The sequence below is a fragment of the Taudactylus pleione genome, unplaced genomic scaffold (assembly GCF_031769625.1).
Source record: "Taudactylus pleione unplaced genomic scaffold, aTauple2 ptg000473l, whole genome shotgun sequence".
NCBI classification, from domain to species: Eukaryota; Metazoa; Chordata; class Amphibia; order Anura; family Myobatrachidae; genus Taudactylus; species Taudactylus pleione.
In genome coordinates, this window is record NW_028284875.1 from 991,698 (window position 1) to 1,014,853 (window position 23,156).

A 23,156-nucleotide genomic window follows, 5' to 3' on the forward strand; every position below is an offset into this window, starting at 1 on the left:
GGTCCCCAGGTACGGGTCCAGAACAAGAGACCCCTCAGCCGCCTTCGTGGATGCTCTGGCAGCGAGGTGGGACTTCAGGTTGGCATACCTGTTTCCTCCAATCTCGCTCCTCCCAAGGATTGTCAGACAATTCAAGCAGGAAGGCGGCAGGATGATACTATTAGCTCCTGCCTGGCCCAGGAGACATAGGTTCACCAATCTGACATGTCTATCCATAGACCTTCCACTTCCTCTACGGCTGGGTTTGCTAGTGTAGGGTCCCTGCCTATATACAGATCATGGCTCTTGAGTCTTCCATCTTAAGGGCCAAAGGTTTTTCTACTGCTGTGATTCAGACTATGCTTAGGGCAAGGAAGCCTGCTTCGGCCCACATCTATCACAGGATTTAGCATTCCTTTTTCATTGGTGTTCCCACAGAAAATATAACCCTAAGGTTGTCAGGGTCTCCCGAGTTCCTGCTTTTCTTCAGGCTGGACTAGACTTAAGTCTTCATCTGGCTACCTTGAGAGTTCAGGTTTCTGCATTGTCAGTCTGGTTCCAGCGCAGAATTGCCATTTTGCCAGACACATTTTTTTCAGGGTGTTCTCCATCTGCAACCTCCGTTTGTCCCTCCGGTGGCACAATGGGATTTATCCTTATTTCTCAGGGAGCTTTGAACCCTTAGACCCAGTGGACCTCAAAGGGTTGACAGTGAAGACCCTTTTTTGCCTCGCTATCTCCTCAGCTCGCAGAGTTTCTGAATTGGCAGCATTTTCATGTCTCTCTCCATTTTTGATTTTTCATCAGAATAGAGCTGTCCTCTGTACAAGGACCGGGTACCTTCCAAAGGTTTTCATTTTCATATAAATGAAGAAATTGTAGACCCAGCCTTTCAGTCTTCTGGCCTTTCTGTAGGTGAAGCTTCACTGGACGTGGTTCGAACCAAATCCATCAGAAAATTGGATGCATTTTTTTGTTATATGGCTTTCATAAGCGAGGCTGGCCAGCTAACAAGCAGACTCTGGCTCGGTGGCTGCGTATGACTATTTCTCATTTGTATACTCAGGCTTGTTCCAAACACAGTAATAGCACATTCTACTCTGTGGGACCTTGGTGGTGTTTAGACATGGCGCCTCTGCAGACCAATTGTGCAAGGCGGCAACTTGGTCTTCGTTCCACACTTTTCATCAAATTCTATGCATTTGATACTTTTGCCTCCCAGGATGCTTCCTTTGGGCGGCAGATTATCTTTTCTGCTCAGGAGCGTACCCACCCTTAAGGGAACTGTTTTAGGGCATCCCCAAGGTAGTTCCTATGTACCCTATGGACACTGACAAAGAAAATAAGAGTTGTGGTATAACATACATTAGTTAAGTTTTTCTTCGATGTCCGTAGGGTCCACAGGGCACCCACCCTGACGAAACTGGCCTCAGTTGGGATCTGTTCTTTTCTTTTGTGTCACTGATTCCCTCTTCATTTGTGTTTCTTGTATACATTGTACTTCCTTCTCCACTTTCCGTCTCTTGCCATTAGGCTTGTTTACATACTGAATGGCTGGGGGTGGAGTATATAGTGAGGAGGCCCTATGTATGCTGGGAGCTTGAGAGCTGTAGCTGTTTGGTGCAATGGATTACTCCAACTACATACCCCAAGGTAGTTCCTATGGAACTCGAAGGTAAAGAGTTAACTAAGGTATTTTATGCCAGAACTCTAATTTTGTCTTTAAAGTGCAACTAGAGAAGTTGGCTCAGTAGTCCTGATGGGAGGTGGAAGTCAAACAGTTCGTACAGTGGGGTACCAGGTGGTCTGGTGCAAACTTTTATGAATTTACTTTTTAGTTGTGAGCGGTAAGGTGTCAAAATAAGATTCCCATAACCTAAAATAACGGCCTGCCTGTCCCTCCTTAGTACATAATGTTTCTACCAAGTCCATTCGTAATTAAACGTGCAATTTATCAATAAACAAAGGCAATTGGGGTGGTGTATTGGAATCCAACCCTTCCATCAGGCGATTTTATGCAAAGTAGCTATTCTGCACTAATGCCGATGGGTTGGGTATAGGAGGCTGGCAGTCAAAATCCCGACACCGGCATCCCAACAGGGTTAGCATACTGATACTTGTTGGTTTGTATGCTAACCCTCACCCTACACTAACCCTCCCTCTTTGGCGCCTAACTCGAACCCCCCCCCAGTGCCTGAACCTAACCTCCCCCTCCCCGCACCCTAAACCTAACCCTCCCCCCAACCCCACTTCTTACCTTCGGTATCTGTCGGAATTCCGACGCTGGTAATGTAAACGTCAGCATCCCAACCGCCGGGATGACGAATGTATGCTCATGTAGGATGTCGGAATCTGTACAAGAACAGAAAGGCAATGGTATGCGGCGACTAATGAAGTGCATCCGGGCAGTTAATAGAATCCATGCCTAGAACAAATCAAGCCATATTTAAAGGCAAAAGACAGCCAAACAAAGTGCTAACCTGGGGGTCATAATAATTTGGCCACTCAGTGTATTTGTGACTTTGATACGGGATAGACAATAATCAGTTTGTTCTCCTAAGGAGTTGTCAGTTTTACAGTCAATATGTTGATTTTGGGGGGCCCACACAACACACCCTGCACCCATTTCTACGACACTCACCTCTCCGGAGTTCCATGTCGGCAGCAGAAGTGTTGCACAAATCGCCGGGAAAGTGGTCGCTGCGCTATTTCAGTGGAGACTTACGCATACACAGTAGACTCTGGCACAGCGCCGGAATCTACTAGTGCTCACTAATGCGCTCCTGGCTCGAGAAGCGGTTGCCCAGAAGCAGACTGCACACGGGCCCCCTCCTCTCATATGCCCCTGCATGGTAGAAATTAAATTAGCTTGTAGGAGTCACCAGAATGTCACCATTGCTTAAGGTTGCGCTTCTCTGATTTGCTTCACATTGAGGTATTGTAGAGCCAAGGCTTGTGTGATTGGCTTATAGTATAATAACTGACATTTTCCATACAGACTGGCGATTTATACATATTGGCAAAGCCTGTGATTTCACAAAAAAAAACATAACCCATAACTCTTCATTATGATTGAGTACATACACACGTTTATGTACATTGCTGTTTGTGATGAAGGGTGAAATAGACTATACAATTTATAGTGCTTCAACATTGAACTGTTTAATATGTTTTATATAAAAAATGCTTTAATAAAGGATTGCTGAAATGCAGTGTAACTAAAAATTATTTTGTAGAAAAGTTTTTAAATAATTTACAATCTGGATACCTTTTTTATTTTTACCATTACTGTTTTATGTCATAAGGTTTTATTTTTACTGTTTATTGTTTTGTAGAAGAATACAGAGACAGCTAAGTGTTATCCCCCCCCATATGTTTTATTTTACAGGTTAATAACTGCCAGCATTAGCAGCTTGGTATGGGTCTTGAATCTCGCCAATAAGATGTTCTTACAGTATATACCCATCAGCCATAACATTATTTAAACCACCTGCCTAATATTGTGTAGGCCCCTCATCAGGGGCGTATCTATAATGGGTGCCTCGTCAAAGGCGTATCTATAATGGGTGCAGAGTGTGCGAGGCACACGGGCCCCCGGGTCCAGGGGGGCCCACACCGCACACCCTGCACCCATAAGTAAATATATTTACCTCTTCGCCGATTCCCGAAGTTCTGCTCTGCGGCGCCGTACCGGTGCTGCAGAGCAGCAAACACTCACTGGGAAAATGGCGGCGGCCATTTTCCCAGTGATTTACGCATGCGCAGGAAAGATGTCCCTGGGAAAGTAGGCGCGGGTGCCATTTTCACGGAGACCCGTGCATGCGCTGTAGATTCCGGCTTGAAGCTAGAATCTACAGCACTCAGTGCCGCCGAGCCGCTGTCAGAGAGGAGGGGGCCCAAACGAAGGCTGCACACGGGCCCCCTCCTCTCTTAAAACGCCCCTGCCCCCCGTTCCACCAAAACAGCTCTAATCCATCAAGGCAAGGACTCCAGAAGACCACTGAAGGTGTCTTGTAGTATCTGGCACTAAGACGTTGGCAGGAGATCCTTTTAAGTCCTGTAAGTTGTGAGGTGGGGTTTTCATGGCTCGAACTTGTTTTTAGCACATCCCACAGATGCTTGATCTGGGGAATTTGGAGGTCAAGTCAATACCTTGAACTGTTGGTCATCAGATAATATTGTTGCCGTGAAGGGGTGTACTTTGTCTGCAACAATGTTTAAGTAGGTTATACATGCCAAAGTTACATCCATATGAATGCCAGGGCCCAAGGTTTCCCAGCAGAACATTGCCCAGAACATCACACTACCTCCGCTTGCTTGCCTTCTTCCCATAGTGCATCTTGGTGCCATCTCTTCCCTAGTTAAATGATGCACTTTGTGCTACAGTAACTCTTTTGGAATTGAACTGGATGGGTTAGCCTTCGCTCCCCACGTGCATCAATGAACCTTGGGTGCTCATGACCTTGGTGCAAGTTGTCATTCCTTGGAGCACTTCTGGTAGATACTAACCACTAGATACACAAGACCAGCTGATTTGGAAATGCTCTGACCTAATTGTCTAGCCATCACAATTTTGCCATTATCAAAGATCCTTATGCTTTCCAATTATTTTCTGCCAAATTTTCATTCTTCCAACTCAATAACTGAGTATCAACTTGCTGCCTAATATATTCCACCCCTTGACAGGTGCCATTGTAACAAGATAATGTTATTCACTTCACCTGTCAGTGGTTTTAATGTTATGGCTATTTGGTGTAAAGCAACTGTAGATAGCTACATTTTGAAAGGGTCCCCATGTACATGGTGTGCATTATACTATAACAACCGAAGTATACACTGTAATAACTGCATAATATGGTATTTTAAAAAACCCAAATTATTGCATAATCCTACTTGCCTTATTCAATGACCTTTCTGGTAATGAAAAGTGTCACCTTACTGTTAGTGAATGGTAATCACACTAGCATGGAGAGCTTACCCAATAGAGTTTGCTAAAGGAGGTGCATGTAAATCTTAAAAATGGTTGCAAGAGGGATATTTGTGTTCACTCTCCATTTTGCAGCAGTACAGGTTCCCGGTTATCAGCACGGGCTTTAATATGAACCACAGATAAAGTGGCTGCAAGGAGCACCCACTGGCACCCTGGGGAAAGAAGCAGGTAAGTAGTGTTTCGTGAAGATAGCGCTCCAGATCCTCCATACTCCCGGACCCCGTAGCAACCGCATGGGTTACTGTGGAGGTGATGCCACTAGTGTATTTCAGGTGGACACTCGCAGATATGATCATTGCAAAAATATTCTCGTTCCACCACATCGTTCTTAAATTCCACTTAGCAATGGTTTTCACAAAAAGTGAGATCATAGCAGAAGATGCTATAGTAAATATATGTTTAGTACTTTCTGTGGTTCATAATTGACAAAATAAAATCAAAATCTGTGTTTTATAGTCAATTTTGTTTCTTAGTATTTTTAACTTTTTTTTCTGATTTCTTTTTTTCTTTCTCCAGCTTAAAGAATTTAGGGAAAAAATGCAATCCGTATTTCCAGCTGTTCCTAAAAGCAGAGAACAGATATCTAATCCCCAACCGTTTAGTTTGGAAGACCTTTTGAAGTCTAAGTAAGAAGAATCCTACATCTGGAATAGTGAGTGCCATCTTCGAAGGCATTGTCTGGCTGGCAGATGAGCTTAAACTATTATGAGGTTCCATAAAACAACATAAATGGTCCAGTGTGCCTGAAGAACCAGTGAATACACGCTATTCTTAAACCATATGGACAAATGTGTATGCTTCCAACATGGAAATTGTGGCATACTAAGCAAAGACTACTACTTCTTGAACAAGTTTATTTGACAGATGGACCGTAGTAATAAACTGTATTAATAATAAATTTAAAGTTAACAAAAGAATTTTGGATTGCCTTAAACCGTTCTGTCATATTGGTGGTCATATTTATTTATTAACAGTTTATTCCGTTGCGCTTTACAAATGGAAACAACATTAATAGAACAACACTGGGTAGTAACAGACAGACAGACATAAAAGGTAAGAGGGCACTGCTCGCAAGCTTACAATCATTGACATCAGTAACCACACATTTAAGAAGGTTAGTAAATTTTTGGTACCTTCTGAGGATGAGCTGCAGTGCTGGAGAAAAATCCATATTTTATGTTTTCCATTGGCATCTGGTTCCAGGAGTAACAACAACAATCAAAACAAAATATAGATAGTAAATCTAGCTGCTGGTAAGGATACATACGTTATCTCGAAGGTCACTATGTGAATTTAAGAATGCCGGCACCAATATCCCAAAACGGTTGTAATGCTAATGATAGCATTTTAACCGTGCATTATAACTTTAAACATGCTGGTAAAGCAGCAGGTTTAAAGTTATAATGCCTGCATGGTTAAAATACTGGTGCCAGCATTTTAGTGTCGATATTGTTACTGTCATACCCTGCTGGTCTTGTATTCCGTATCAACAACATGAAATGCAGCCTTTTTTTGTGTTTAAAAATAAGTTATTCTTTCAATCACTAACAAGAAAACTTTTTGTCCTCTTACACAATGTGCCTTTGCCTTTTGAGGTGAAATTTTTTTTTTATAAAAAAACAGATTAAGGTGAAGGGTAAATTTAAGTGGTATATTCGTATCCATGATCATGTGTATAATTATCAGATTAATTAGTTAAATTAGAATACTGTTAACATCACATAACATAATTAGTAACACTGTGTTACAGTGTTTGGCGTTTGTGCAAATCAGTCTGTTATAAATAGTATTTTAATGTCCATGGTGTTGTATTTTGTCCCTCTAAATTTTGTGTGGTTTATAGTCGTAAGATTTAGTGTATTTATTGTATTAAAAAAACAAACATCAAATTATAGTTTTTCATGATATTTTAGTTTAATAGCGTGAGGCAACCCCTTACATCGCAATCCACCAGGGACTGCGTGCAGTCAGGATAGGCAGAGCCTCCCCTATCATACTGCTGTGTTTTAACTATAAAAATGATTAGAATAATACAAAGATATTTATAACTTATAAATATCTTCTTTGTATTATTCTGATCATTTTTATAGGCAAAACTCACCAAAATTGCAGCACACCCTGGAAATACAGGGAGAGACGAGAGATGAGGCAGTAAGAGCTCAGCCTCACCTCTGATAGCTTAGACACTGCCTGGAGCTAGGGGCTGGGTAATGAAGCAGCCAATAAAGCAGAGAAAAAGCTAATGGAGGCATGCCTCACTGTAAGGGGGTGTGCCTTGAGCTCTATTGAACACCTCTGCCGATCAGGTGACCAGTCCAGGTAGTACTCTGGCATCAGTACTGAGCAGCAGCGCTGAGGAGGGAAGAAAAATGGCATATGCAGACAGAGGAAACACACAAAGGAGAAAAAGGTGAGGAGGATCCCCTGCTAGGGGGAAAATCTTTATGTGTGGGAAATATTTTGTGCTTGGGGGGGGGGATCTTCTGTGTGTGTGGGTGTGTGTGTGTGTGTGTGTGTACCTGTGTCTGATACTAGCCAGTGCCTACCCATCCATTGACCTCGCCGCACATCCCTGCAATCCACTATAAAGAGGAGAAAAGTATATCCACAGTTTAAAGGGACTGTACATATAAATTCTATTATAATATAAATTATTGTATTTATTTATACCAGGTTAGTTTTGCTTTTTCAATTTTTGCCACTTTAAACAGCAGCTAAATAGCTGAAACCACGTGGGTGCCAATTTACCCCTATGTATTTATCTGTGTTTTACCTGAAGTCACTATTTGGTCATATACTCCCCAAATACACTCTACTGCTAGGCAGTTTTAGTGGGGCGCCACGCCCTGCCCGATTTTAAAACTGCAAAATGCACCCTGCCCTTTTATCAGTTGCCTCTTTAAAACAGCCTGCCCTGAGCCTTCCCCACCCATGGGCCGCAGTGTCGCGCAGGTGGGAAAAGTTGCTGTGACTGATCACCGCCCGATGAATAGATGCCGCGCGCATGCGCACGGCATCTCTTCACCGTGAGGGGAGAGCTTGGGGGAAGTTAGCGCCAGGCAGTCTCCCAAGTGTGATGAATTATGGGCATGTCACAAGGACACGCCCCCTCCCCAGTCGGCCACGTCCCCTTTTCGTGCAGAAGCTCCTGTATGGCAACCCCAGCTCACTGCCCTGCTCGCTTTCTAGTTGGCAAGTCTATTTATCTGTTGTTTACTAATAGTTTAAAGGCTTTTTTTGATTGTTTTGTTACTATTTTGGGTGTTTTTGTTGAGATTGTGTGTTTAGTGTTTTTGTGTTGTTCCTTGTAAAAAAATTTTTTTTTTAAGTGTTTTATGTTTAGGGTATCTATAGAGGAGGAGATGGAGACAGTTGTAGTGGAGGACAAGAAGCAGCAGGGGGATTCTGCATCCTTGTAGGAAGAGAATAGTGTAAGTACTAAAACAAAAGCTAGCTACAATATTAAATTAATTATGACTAAAATGTGGCGCTAGTGACTGAGGTTGTTAAACACTTATGTGTTGTATGGCCATTTTGCTCCCCATAATTTTAGCCATAGGAAAGAGATGATTTGGAATAGTGTTGTGCAGACAGTACAGTATATGCTTTGTGGGTCACATGAAGCGTAATATAGACCCCTACAACAACAAAAAAAAAAGCTTTTAGTTTTACATCTCTCCCAACATTTCAATGTTGGAAGGAGGGACTGGTCACGCGCCGTAGGCGCGCGTGACCGAACAGGGTGTGTGGCCTAAGTAAAGAGGGGATAGAACCTGTTGAAAATGGGGCGGAGCTTCGCCTCTTCCCCCGTTTTCATCACTTTGGGGGCGTGCAAAGCACTCTCCGAGATGCTGGGCAGCCCCCAGGCAGTCCGTTCACACGAGAGCAGATGCCGCGCGCATGTGCACGGCATCTGTTCTCCTGCACAGCCCGGTATGTGCTCTCCCCCCCCCTCCACGGGACACTGCGGCCCGCGGGCAGGACCGTCCCAGAAAAACGGGACTGTCCCACTGAATGCGGGACAGTTGGGAGGTATGGTGTTATAAAAGTGAGGAACCTATGAGAGGCCTTATTCCTGCAGAAGTCATCCTGTGCATCCACTTGCACATAGACGATGCTAGATATCCGGTAATGGGTGGTCCCAGTTTTAGCACCGTCAGGTATTAGAACTTTTTTTTTTTTTAAAAACAGTATCACATATTTATGTATATTTATATGTATATATTCTAGAGTTGCAAGGGGCAGGGCATCTAATAGTGAAAAGGCATGCTCCAAAAAAGGGAGCGTGGCCACTTAAACGGGGCATGGTGTCTCCCCAACCAGCAACCCTTCTGTGTATCCCCAGCCAGACCCCTTATCTGTCTACAGCCAGCACCCCTTCTGGGTATCAAGCCAGACCCCCTTGTTGCAAATATTGTTTATACACACACAGCTGCCTAGTTGCCAAAAATGACATACAGTATTTAAATTGATACCAATGTTAATTATATATGTTTGGTTTAATGTTTGAGGAAAATTGACAACATCATTTTTTATAAACTATACTGCTTATGCAATGTGAATTTCAGGCTGGCTGGAGAAACAAAAGGGAGGCTGGCTACTGTGTCCCCAGCAGGTCTCCTTCTGTGTCCACAGCCAGCCCTCCTCCTGTGTTTCCAGCTTAGCCCCCCTTCTGTGTCTCCAGCCGCCATACTTGCCTTCTTGTTGCTCTGAGTCCTACTCCTCATGCGACGCGGATCCTCTCTTTCAGCGGCCCAATGTGACATCATGCACCAGGTCTCCACTTTATTGCACGTTGGTGGGCGTGCAGCGATGTGGGGAGGTGGGCAGGCAGCGGAGGATCGACTAACAAGGCTAATGGGTGGTCTGGTGTACAGTGGCGTAACTAGGGCAGGGCAAGCAGGGTGCGTGCCCTGGGCGCCGTGGGATCGGTGGCGTGGGGGGGGGCGCCGCCGGCCACGGTCTGGCCCGCCCTAGTTAGCCACCAGTGTAGCGCCGACCGGAATGAGTGCGGTCAGCGCTACACATTTACACAGGACCGGCGCTAGGCTTCCAGCACCGGTCCTGTGCTGCACACCTGAGCCTGTTCCCTACCCCTGAGCGCTTGCCCAATAGCGCCAGGAGGCGGGCTCAGGCTGTGCATCGCCGCCAGCGCCAATGAGAGTCAGATAGGCTCTCATTGACTGCTGCAGCACCCACTGCAAGAGCCGGGCTTCCGTCCGGCTCCTGCAGTGGGTAATGGAACAGACGTCATGACATCATGATGTCTCTGCCACAATGCTGAGCGCGCCAGCCCGGGAGGACTGGCGGGTGGCGGCGGCGGGAGAGGTGTCACGGTCCGGAGCAGCAGCGTGGATTCAGGTAAGTATGTTTTTATATATTTCTTTTTAAAAAAAACTGTCAGCACTACTGGGGGCACAACGGGGGAGGGGGGGTGGCTACCACTGGGGGGACCTCTACTGGGGTGGGGGCACAACAGGGGGGTGGCTACTACTGGGGGCACCATTATTGGGAAGACCTCTACTGGGGGGGGCTATTACTGGGGGCACTTAATCGGGAGGGGGAACCTCAACTGGGGACCACTACATGGGGGGGAACTACTACTGGAGGCACTGCACTGGGGGGACCACAACTGGGGGCAATAACAGGAAATACCACTACAGGGACCACTGGATAGGGGGGGTCACTACTGGGGGCCTGCATGGGAGGGGGGGGGACTACTGCTGGGGGCACTATATAAGGGGCTTACTGCTAGGGGAACTGCGGGGACCACTACAGGGGGCACTAGATAGGGGGGGATCACTACTGGGTGCCTGCATAAGGGGGACCACTACTTGGAAAACTGCATGGGGGGGACTACTGCTGGGGGCACTATATAAAGGGCACTGCATAGGGGGGGGACTACTACTGGGGGCACTATATAAAGGGCACTGCATAAGGGGATACCGCTACTGGGCATACTGCATTGTGGGAACTGCTACTGGGAGCACTGCATAAGAGGGAACACTACATAGGGCACTGCATTTGGGGGGACCACTACTGGGGGCACTGAGTAAGGGCAACTAATTGGGGGCTGTATAAGGGGTGCTACTATGGGCCTGCGTAAGAGGGACCACAACTGCATACTGGGGTTACTGTATAAGGGGCACCACTATGGGCCTGCGTAAGAGGGACCACAACTGCATACTGGGGGTACTGTATAAGGGGTACTACTGGGGTTAAGGTGCATATGGATAGGAATGTTCAGCGTGAAAATAAAGGGGTGTGTCATGTTGACACCCCATTTTTAAGTGACCACGCCCACTTTTTCCCGCGTGCGCCTTAGGCGCGCGCACATATCGGGATGTTGGGGGGGGGGGCGCTCCCTTTTCAAATTTTCCCTGGGCTCCAAATACCCTAGTTACGCCACTGCTGGTGTATCACCGGACCACCCCCCAGTTTCGCCTATGCATGTGCATGATTCAGATGCACCACCACGGCATGGCAAGTGTGCTCAGCTTTTTATTTTTTAAGTTTTGTTTGCAAATGTAGCAGTTAAGCATAGACAGCATTCATCTTAGCATAGTAATTGCCTTCATCTTTAACATTTAAACAAGCAAAAAGGTTGCCTACAGTATTTAGCGCACACTGATGGGTTGTATTGTTGACTACATTAAAATGTATATGATGCAGCAGGTTTTTTTTGTGGTGTAAACTTTAGGTAATATTGACGCTTTTATTAAAATGCACAAAAGTACCCACAGTGTTTGTGGATGATAATGAGGCGTCAGGTAAAAATAAAGTGGACATGTTTTTGGTATATTTAACACATTATACATGTTTTCTAAAAATGCACACAATCTATTTTTTAAGCGGGCCAATCAACTGATCCTCTGCTTCAAGCCTTTATAAAGCCTCCAGCCCAATCTGAGCCCACTGTACTAATGAGTGATCTGCCCAGGGCCACATTAACACCAGCAAGTCTACAGCCTGTAGGCAATACCATTATAGCAAGTGACTTTCAAAATGAGTGTTCTATATAATGTACATGACTGAACACTCAAACCTAAGAATGCAGGAATCCTTTTTATGCATACAGGAATTCTACTTAAGACTGCAGGGGGTACATTTACTAAAGCTTCTAAAACAGACAAGTGGTGATGTTGCCAATAGCAACCAGTCAGATTCTGTGTATCATTTTCTAGAATGCAATAGAGAAATGATAGCTAGAATTTGATTGGTCACCAATAGTCTCTAGTATATCTACCCCCAGGAGTCACAAATAATGCACTTAAAGGACTTAAATAGCAGAGTGTTGTCCTTTTGTTAGTCAACTTTATCAAGAATACCAGAAACAGTGGCTATCTCTACTGCCAGCACACCACACACAACCTCACCACCACCCAGATGTGGTCTGCACAAAGAGGAGGATGTGCAAGCAGAAGTCTGGGTGCCCCTGCTCCTACATTTGTTGCAAATATTGTTTATACACACATAGCTGCCTAGTTGCCAAAAATAACATACAGTATTTAAATTGATACCAATGTTAATAGTATATGGTTTAATGGTTGAGGCAAAGTTACAACATAACTATTTGTACAGAGCTGCTTATGCAATGTGAATTTCATAGTAAAATATTTCAAAATTACTTCTTATTTACAGATGTGGTAATGGGTTAAGGGTGGGATGTACTAAGCATGACATCCGCATAGCAGTATATCTCGCCACTTATCGGGTACATACTGGCGTTAATAAGGGCAGAATGTACCTAGAAATGCAACTAAAATCTCAAAGGACAGCTCTCCCAAGAAAGGGACTTACGGGGTTTATTACTCAGAAGTCCCTCTGCGCATGCCACAGGGGACACTGGGAGGGATCCAATTGGTTCCCTCTCAAAAGAAATGCAATAAGAAACCTTAGAAAACTTGGTTCATATGGGAATGCGGCCAAAAATCAGAAAACAGCATTTTTAGGCTTCGTACAAACGTGCGAAGTATGAATGACATGTCTAAAATTGTGTTTACACATTTCACACAAGATACTGTCAGAGAGGGGAGCTTTATTTTAAATAACAGGTTAACACACTACTTTATGAACAATCACTAGAAATAACAATAAAAAAGAGGGTATATGGGGAGACAATAGGGCGCTGTATTCGAGAAAGCTTCAGCCCTTCCAAACTATAAAAACCTTATCCCCTAGGTTTGTCAAATATATATACAATATAAAGTGGGTGTGGAGAACTGGCGATGCCTTCCGTATATTAGGGAGAGTACAAAGAAAAAAATACTTATCTTGGATGGTGTTAAGATTGTATTTTTCTTTTGTATCGTGGATGTTTTAAGAGTACTTCCTTATGTTCAGTAGACCAGGCTATTTCATGTGTACATAAGGATACAAGCGAACATGCAATGTGTAATATAATCGCTTATATTTAGATAATGACAGAAATAGATGGTCATCAAAAACTGTTGCTCTCTGTATAAAATAATCTTCACATTGAGTGTCTTGGGATAAAAATCCTCATTTCCATATATAATGGTAAGCTCTGGGTAAATGGGATATCTGGTGATCTCACTATAATAAATCACCTAATAGCCAGAAAGGTGACTATGAGACACACCTGACTTACATGGACAGGTGCAAATCAAAGCTTGTAAAGGTATCTTTTTCTTTTGGAAGGTTGGAGATGAATATTGACAGGTGGCCACACCTAACTCGTATAGACAGTTGTAGACCCAAGCCTGTAAAGGTATCTTTCTTAGTTAACTGTCTGGGATGTGCAGATGGAATATCAGTTATAGCAATAGAGGTGGAGTTATTGGAGCGTACCGGTACTCACACTGGTCACGGTGTATGGCAAACACATCTGGGTATCTTTACTGTATAATCCACAATACCAAGCACTCCATTTTTATCTTCATTTATTGTTACAAAAAACCCATCTTGGGCCAAACTCCATATAAAAATATCTCAAATTTAAAAATACAATAGGTAAAAAACATAAAGATATGGTTAGATAATATTCTTGAAGGTTTTAAAACAATTAAATCAATAAAACATGGATTACCACTGAGATAGATGAGCGGTATGGGCCACCAGGCAGGTAAGGTGGGTCTGGACCTAAATCAGCCCAAAAAAGATGGGCCTCCTGAACCAATGCGTTTCAGGACTGATAAAGGGACAAAGTCCCAAAATGCATTGGTTCAGGAGGCCCATCCCAATGGAAGGATTCAACACTGATTTAGATTTGAGGTATGTACCCCTTTTTCATCTTTTTCATTGTTTTAAAACCTTCAAGGATATTATCTAACCATATCTTTATATTTTTTTACCCATGTGACATTCTGATATTTAATTTAAACATTATAACTTATATGCAGTTTTGTTGACTGTGAGTCTTTAACCGTATTACTGCAAACTGTATAACCTGCCAGGTACATCATTACAGAACTATTTCCAGATAGCCAGGAACCTAAGTTACATATACTGGTCAGGCACATGCAGTGGACCACACATGCTCAGATAACATTTCCGCTCTTTTGAGAGCAGAGCAGGGCACCCTGGAGGCTTAAGTGGCCTCTCTTGGTACCTACTCAAATTTTGCTATGGGGCACAGAATTGTTCCCTCCCCTGTGTCTTAAATGTTTCTACACTATAGCTGCGACTCAGGACAAAGCCACGACAAGGAAGGGGGAGGAGGACAGTAGAGAGTGGGCAGGGCTGAGTGGGGCAGAGACTGAGGTTTTCTGGCATATGCCTGGTCCGTATAGCTAGTACCAGTATTTTTGTATCCTTTTTAATTCTCATAACGAGTTCCAGAAATATTAACAAATCGGTGAAATAATCTCAGAAAGTTTCCTGGCGAATTTCAAATGAACATTTGATTTAGGTATATCATTATGCAATATGCTTACCTTACATCGGCTATATTAAAGCAGAAGCTTCAAGGATGCTGCCATCTAAAGCTATTAAGAGCAAGTAAATAATCGGCATTGATTCAAAGCTATGTGTACAGGACGATTAGAACAGAAAAGCATTGTGTTACTTTAAAATCATACCGAATAGAAAAATATATATAGTCGTGCCACAACCTATCTGCGCACAAGCAGCCCAAAGGTATTCCCCTGAGTTCTTAAGGATATCACCTACTCCTCTAATACACACAATAAAATGAACACAAGGGTATAGGGTTAGGCGCTAGTAAATGTAAAAAATAAAATATACATTCCTTAAAGGGTTGTAGTTTGTAGGATTTCTGGTATCTTTAAAATGGATCCGAAGAGTCAAAGCATATGCAGTTTTCTCATTCAACGCAGATGAATATAAAAGAGAAAAACATAGCCAATGTTTCACATGCTTTTAGATATATATTTATGATGCAAAAACAGGGAGGGGGGTGTGTTTGAAAAACACCACTGAATTGATGAAAGTGCATACCCCACTCACAAGAAAGAGTGATTAGTTGCTCCCATAAAGGTTTCTTTTTAGGGGTCCACCAATACTTAATATGACGTATAAGAAACTCCCAAAAGGTGCGTACCAAAACTCACATAGGCAGAGTATAGACAAAATACATAATGGTATCTTTAAGAGGCGTCATAAAATCCACAGGCAGTGTACTCCAACTTACTAAAAGTGGCACGGGAATCCTTAAATCAAGGTATCTTTAAACGTCCACCGCTCATGTGAATCTCTCCATACAGATTATTTCATCCCAAAAAAATATAATTCTCCATAGCAAGAATAAATGGTCCAAAGCAAATTTATTTAAATGTAACCAGTAGGTTGGGGTACGCTGCCTGTGGATTTTATGACGCCTCTTAAAGATACCTTTATGTATTTCGTCTATACTCTGCCTATGTGAGTTTTGGTACGCACCTTTTGGGAGTTGCTTATACGTCATATTAAGTATTGGTGGACCCCTAAAAGAAACCTTTATGGGAGCAACTAATCACTCTTTCTTGTGAGTGGGGTATAAACTTTCATCAATTCAGTGGTGTTTTTCAAACACACCCCCCTCCCTGTTTTTGCATCATAAATATATATCTAAAAGCATGTGAAACATTGGCTATGTTTTTCTCTTTTATATTCATCTGCGTTGAATGAGAAAACTGCATATGCTTTGACTCTTCGGATCCATTTTAAAGATACCAGAAATCCTACAAACTACAACCCTTTAAGGAATGTATATTTTATTTTTTATATTTACTAGCACCTAACCCTATACCCTTGTGTTCATTTTATTGTGTTTACTTTAAAATCATATCCAATAGCGCACAACTCTAGTTGTACTAGAGTACATGGCAGCATCATTTATCTTATTCCAGCACAAGCCTGCAGTACTATGAACTGCTAATGGAGGACAGTATCTGAACAGAGCAGCTGAAGCATGCTAGCAAACATCTGCACCTACACTTTAGAAAAATAATTTGCTGCACTAAGTCAAAATTTACAGTCTTGTGACGCAGACAAATAGATCAGTCATCTATCAAAGGTGAAAGCCAAGGAGTGGGAAATGGCAGTGCAAGATGAAACTGGTTTTTTTTTTCATAACAATGAAACCCGATTCCGTTTTCCAAGGTGACACAGCAATACGATGCAAATGGACAACTGAAATGGGGAACTTCGAGCATTGTAATTCTCCAGTAGACTACTGGAAATAATACACACAAAAGGCTATGGTTAAACACTTGTTCCAATGGTTCCAGTGGCATTGTTCAAAAACAGAGCAACATTAAAGGGGGAGATTTATCAAATCTTGGAGACATAAAATGGAAAAAGTTAGAGGGTGTGATGTATGAAACCTTGTTGAGAGATTAAGTATGAACCAATCGGCTTCTAACAGCCATTTTACAGGCTCTCCAAGATTTGCTACATCTCTACATGTTGGTAGCTGCTCAATCACTTCAGTAATATCACTGAGGTGCATGTAAGGGAGGGGTTATGCTATACTAGAAACAACAGAAAGTAATCCCCCAGCACTCAGAATGAAATCAGCAATAAAATTTGGAAAACTACATGGTGGTAGATAATTCAGAGATCTCAGTTGCATATATTTGCAAAAATATGGCTAAACCTCCAGGCCGCATCACGGCGTCTCTGATACTGGAGGTCCCTATCACTTGGTCTGGGTCTGGGGTGCAGAACCCCAAAAAAGCCAGCGAAGGCCAGCCACCCCAGGGAAGCACACCAGTGAAAGACTAAAATGTTAATAAGAATAAAGCAAAAACTACGTGTTAATAAGTGATAGGTATAATTAAAATCCTAAGAAAATAATAAATATATGCACATATATAAATATGTGCATATATACAGTCAGGTCCATAAATATTGGGACATTGACAGAATTTTCAGATTTTGGCCTCTATTCACCACCACAATGGTTTTGAAATGAAACAAACAAGATGTGCTTTAACTGCAGACTTTCAGATTTAATTTGAGGGTAATTACATCCAAATCGGGTGAACGGTGTAGGAATTACAACAGTTTCAACATGTGCCTCCCACTTTTTAAGGGGCCAAAAGTAATGGGACTATCAACTCAAAAGCTATTTCATGGACAGGTGTGGGCTATTCCCTCGTTATTTCATTATCTATTAAGCAGGTAAAAGGTCTGGAGTTGATTCTAGGTGTGACATTTGCATTTGGAATCAGTTGCTGTCAACTCTCAATATGAGATCCAAAGAGCTGTCACTATCAGTGAAGCAAGCCATCATTAGGCTGAAAAATCAAAACAAACCCATCAGAGAGATAGCAAAAACATTAGGTGTGGCCAAATCAACTGTTTGGAACATTCTTAAAAAGAAAGAACGCACCGGAGAGCTCAGCAACACCAAAAGACCCGGAAGACCACGGAAAACAACTGTGGTGGATGACAAAAGAATTATTTCCCTGGTGAAGAAAAACCCCTTCACAACAGTTGGCCAAATCAAGAACACTCTCCAGGAGGTAGGTGTATATGTGTCAAAGTCAACAATCAAGAGAAGACTTCACAAGAGTGAATATAGAGGGTTGACCACAAGATGCAAACCATTGGTGAGCCACAAAAACAGGAAGACCAGATTAGAGTTTGCCAAACAACATCTAAAAAAGCCATTATAGTTCTGGAACAACATCCTATGGACAGATGAGACAAAGATCAACTTGTACCAGAGTGATGGGAAGAGAAGAGAAGGAAAGGAACTGCTCATGATCCAAAACATACCACCTCATCAGTGAAGCATGGTGGTGGTAGTGTCATGGCGTGGGCATGTATGGCTGCCAAAGGAACTGGTTCCCTTGTATTTATTGATGCTGTGACTGCCGACAAAAGCAGCAGAGTGAATTCTGAAGTGTTTCGGGCAATATTATATGCTCATATTCAGTCAAATGCTTCAGAACTCATTGGACGGCGCTTCACAGTGCAGATGGACAATGACCCGAAGCATACTGCAAAAGCAACCAAAGAGTTTTTTAAGGCTAAAAAGTGGAATGTTATGCAATGGCCAAGTCATTCCCCTGACCTGAATCCGATTGAGCATGCATTTCACTTGATGAAGACAAAACTGAAGGGAAAATGCCCCAAGAACAAGCAGGAACTGAAGACATTTGCAGTAGAGGCCTGGCAGAGCATCACCAGGGATGAAACCCAACGTCTGGTGATGTCTATGCGTTCCAGACTTCAGGCTGTAATTGCCCGCAAAGGATTTGCAACAAAGTATTAAAAAGTGAAAGTTAGATTTAGGATTGTTTAGTTTGTCCCATTACTTTTGGCCCCTTAAAAAGTGGGAGGCACATATAGAAACCGTTGTAATTCCTACACCGTTCACCTGATTTGGATGTAATTACCCTCAAATTAAATCTGAAAGTCTCAGTTAAATCACATCTTGTTTGTTTCATTTCAAAGCCATTGTGGTGGTGAATAGAGGCCAAAATCTGAAAATTCTGTCAATGTCCCAATATTTATGGACCTGACTGTATATACTATGAGAAAAAAATATAATCTGAACATGTTAAAGTGCTAAATAAAGAGTGCCACCCCAGAGCAGCTTAGCCTCACCAACCCCAGGGGGTACCGCACCCCAACCCCATCCTAAAAATGTATAATTATATCCAATTTGGGTCATATAATTGCCCAATATAAGGCCACATGATAATGGTACACACAAATATACCTGAAGTGAGAGCCAGCTTACCTTGGAGTCACCCCTAAGTCCTCCTAATGGCACTACAAGAACCAGCATGCCATCCAAACGCTGGTCCCATCTATGCCTCTCAGCAATACATGTTGGTAGCTGCTCAATCACTTCAGTAATATCACTCAGGTGCATGTAAGGGAGGGGTTATTCTATACTAGAAACAACAAAAAGTAGTCCCCCAGCACTCAGAATGAAATCAGAAATACGATTTGAAAAACTACATGGTGGTAGATAATTCAGAGATCTCAGTTGCATATATTTGCAAAAATATGGCTAAGCCTCCAGGCTGGGTCTTTTGCAGGTAGTTTACCTGCAAAAGACAATATTCTTTCAAATGCACCACACTACACAATCAACTCGGCACCCACCACCCAGGGGCTATCAGCCTAGGTATGGGGTGCCCTGGATAGAGGGACCCCTTTATTGGGGGGTCCCCAACTCCCCATGGATCCCTTCCTGGGCTGACTAGTGGTCAGAGGTAATGCTTTGGCTGGGGGACCCGGTGTAAGGGCTCCCCTGGCTGTGGCATTAGTCCCCCCCCCTGCAGGAAAGGGTCCAGTGCTGGTTCTGGAACTTACAGGGGAACCCTAATTTTTTCCCCTGTTTTTCCAGAATCAGTATCGGATCAGAGCCCAGTGCTGGCTGCGCTAAATACAGAGGACCCCTATGTTGTTTGTCCCCTGCATTTTGTCAACCAGGACTGGTTCTGAATAGCCCAGTGCTGATTGTTGCTAAATATGGGGGACCCCTCTGTTGTTTGTCTCCTGTATTTTTGCAACCAGGACCGGCAGTGAAAAGCCTGGGGCTAGTGGTCCTTTGGGGGGGTATGTCATTTTTTAAAAAATATTACACATATTTAACTTTAACAGATGCATGGATTGATCTCACTGATACATCCATACATCTGTGTCTTATTGATATGATTTTCTCAGGTGCATGCCCAGCACTAGTGAGCCCCTCTGTTACCTGCTAAAGCCCCTATGCACTGCCCCACACCCCCGCTGCTGCCACTGCCCTGCAGCTCGCCCCCGCAGCTGTCTTCCCAAAACACTTCCTGTGTGCTGTCCCCTCGTCCACCTGTGCTAGTGTACCATTTTGTTGTCCTTCTCCCCTGCAGGTGGCCCAGTTTGCTCCTCCAAACCCTGTTGGTTGATAAATTATAAAAAAATCTATGAAATTCCATAGACAAAAAAACCTTACGGTTTCATCTGTCCCATTAAGACTTAATGATCTGAAATTTCACAAAACCTACAGAATTTCTGCCACTCAAACTTCAAAAGCAATGAAATTCCCAACATTAAGGCTGATACCTTAATGGACGTGTTCCTTGCGCAATACAGATACGGTATTCCATTACACCCTGTGGTTAACTGCAGATGCAGCACTCTCACAGAGTAAGTTTGCTGTCACTCACAAAATGGTGGAGCTGCTAATTCACATACTTGTGTGCTCATTGGTGGATATGTGGCACACACATCCCACTCAGTGCCCACAATCTTCCCATTCGGTCACCTCAACAGGGTTAACCCGGGTAGCTTCTTGGTGTAAAAGGGGTCTGGGTTGGATTCCCAGGTGGAGTGACCCGGAATCCTACCCAGGTAACTTGCATTGTTTTACACGGGAATAACCCTTGAAACCTGCAATATAAATGGCGCGATCTGGGTCTAGATGATTTGGATCGTGCTGCATGCCTGCCGATTGGCCGGGTTCAGTGGCGCTTGGAGATGACGTAATCTTGAAGCATCCACTTCAACGCCGGAAAAGCCTGGTCTCTGCAGACCCGGCTCCGGTGCAAACGGTGCCAACTCGGGAATATCCTGGGTCGGCACCAGCTAAATTCCGGGTCTGATCTGGTTTGGAACCCTGTTCCAACCTCCAGGTCAGACCTGGAATTTAAGTATAAAAACTGTATGAAATAGCAGCAATCTACCTGATGTGTCTATCTCCCTGATTGCACCTTACCCCAATGATGAAGCTGTTATATAAAAAAGAACCACTTTAACGCGCACAATCATGGGTGTTGCTTTCACAATCTCCCTGAAATGTAGGCAAGTATATATATAATTATTTATCAATGCTGGCAAATAAAATACTGTCTGTGGTCCCTTTTATTACCTTTTCAGAAAGTTATCTACAAATATGCATTGGATAATAATACACATAGCAGTCAGCTGAATGTCCAATTTGTACATTAAACAGGCAATTATTATTATTATTATCCTTTATTTATATGGCGCCACAAGAGTTCCGCAGCACCTTACAATGTACATAAACAAATGAGCACACAAGAAAACAGTTATTAACAGTACAAACAATGCAGGACAGATACATGATTAATACATTCCTGCATAACACTTAGATAAGTAGCATGGTGTCGGCAACCAAGGGTGGTGTACTGTTGTATATTAAAGTATAATTAAGTGAAGGAGAAGCACATGAGGGAAGAGGGCCCTGCTCGTGAGAGCTTACATTCTAAGGGGAGGGGGCAGACAGGGGTGACACAGATTGCCTGGATACAAGTGTGACAGTAATATAACATTTATGGAAAGGTTAGTTTAAAAACTGAAGAGGAAAAGACAATGAGTTGTTCAAAATTGCACCAAGCCTCAAGATTTGGGGGCCACAACCAAGGTCCATTAGAGGGGTCATCTTGCTGCGTTGTTTGGTAAGGCATAGTTGGAGTAGATAAGCAGATTACATGAGGAGGTCAGGAGGGATGTGAGCAGCATTGGGGATCCAGGTACAGTCACAATCCATAAGCATGTTGGAAGTGTGGTGATACATTAAAACAGTCCTTAATAGCAAGAATAGTTGATTTGTTAATTTCTCCTTCTGTTCCTCCTGTTTAACTCCTGAATAACTCCAGCTTCAATTTAAAAATTCTAGCTACACTTTAAGTACTTAAAATGTAAGCACTCTTGCAAACGCAGCCTTGGCTTTAGCAGCCTTAGATATAAGAGATAATGCAATCATTTTTCTTGCAATCTCTGTGTGTGTGTATTATAATATAATTTGTAGTAAATCACAGTTGTATATTTGAAGAGTTTTATTTTAATTAATAATGACTACTAATATTCAATAAAATAGCTCAGAAATACCAGTTCGGTTGTTAGTATAATAATGTAACAGTAGAGGGTGCCATTGACTTGTTTATTGGTTTGGACTTTGGAAAATGTGAGGATTCTTTTTACATACAGTATATACTAGATTTAAGGTTTGAAAATCCATGAACAGTAAATAAAATAATGATTAAATTGCCTTTCCTACAAGAACACTCAACATTAATGTAAATGGCTGAAAGTCTAAAATGTTAAAGGTGTAAAACAATAGCATAGAAATCGAGAGTAAAGCTAGGTACTCACCGGATAGATTTGCCAAAAACTAGACAAATTCCAGCGACTGAAGCGATCCCTATAACACCAGATGAGGAGCGTACACACAGGGGGTGGTGACGGGGGAGTGGTCGGAGAAACGCAGGCATGCCTGTTAATGCTGTTGCATGGGCGTGCCTACATTAGCCACTAAGATGGCTTATGCAGCTTGAGTACTCACTGCGTGCAACAAGTCTTGCCATTTCTGCGGCAGGTCAGGGCAGCTGTAAATGTGCATGGGGGGCCAATTTTACTTGATGCTCCTGATGTATACAGAAGATTGCACGGTATTATGGATGTGATATAGCAGTGATGGGCTTCTCTATGCTGGCTGTGTTACGGCTTTGCAATTGCAATCATTAGCATATTTTCGCTGCAGACCTCCGTGCGTACACACAACTGCGATTGCAATAGTGATCCGTAGTGAATCAGGCCCATAGTGCCCTTGACTCACATTATACCATATCAGTAGTGTCCTTTATTCACATTTCTACACACAGTAGTGCCCCTTATTCACATTATGCCACACAATAGTATGCCCCTTTTACACATAATACCACAGTAGTAGTGCCGCTTATACACATACTACCACAGTAGTAGTGCCCCTTATACACATAATGTCACAGTGGTAGGGCCCCTTATGCACATAATGCCCAAA

General features: G+C 43.0%; 1 protein-coding gene across 1 annotated transcript in view; it reads left to right on the top strand.

Moving 5' to 3' along the window:
• TMEM242 (transmembrane protein 242) overlaps nt 1-6,801 on the top strand; it is a 71,273-nt gene extending 64,472 nt beyond the window's left edge. Inside the window, exon 4 of the mRNA XM_088448955.1 lies at nt 5,486-6,801. Within this exon, the coding sequence (XP_088305081.1) occupies nt 5,486-5,599 (114 nt within the window). The 3' untranslated portion in view covers nt 5,600-6,801. The remainder of the gene's footprint in view (nt 1-5,485) is intronic.
• The last annotated feature ends 16,355 nt before the right edge of the window (nt 6,802-23,156 follow it).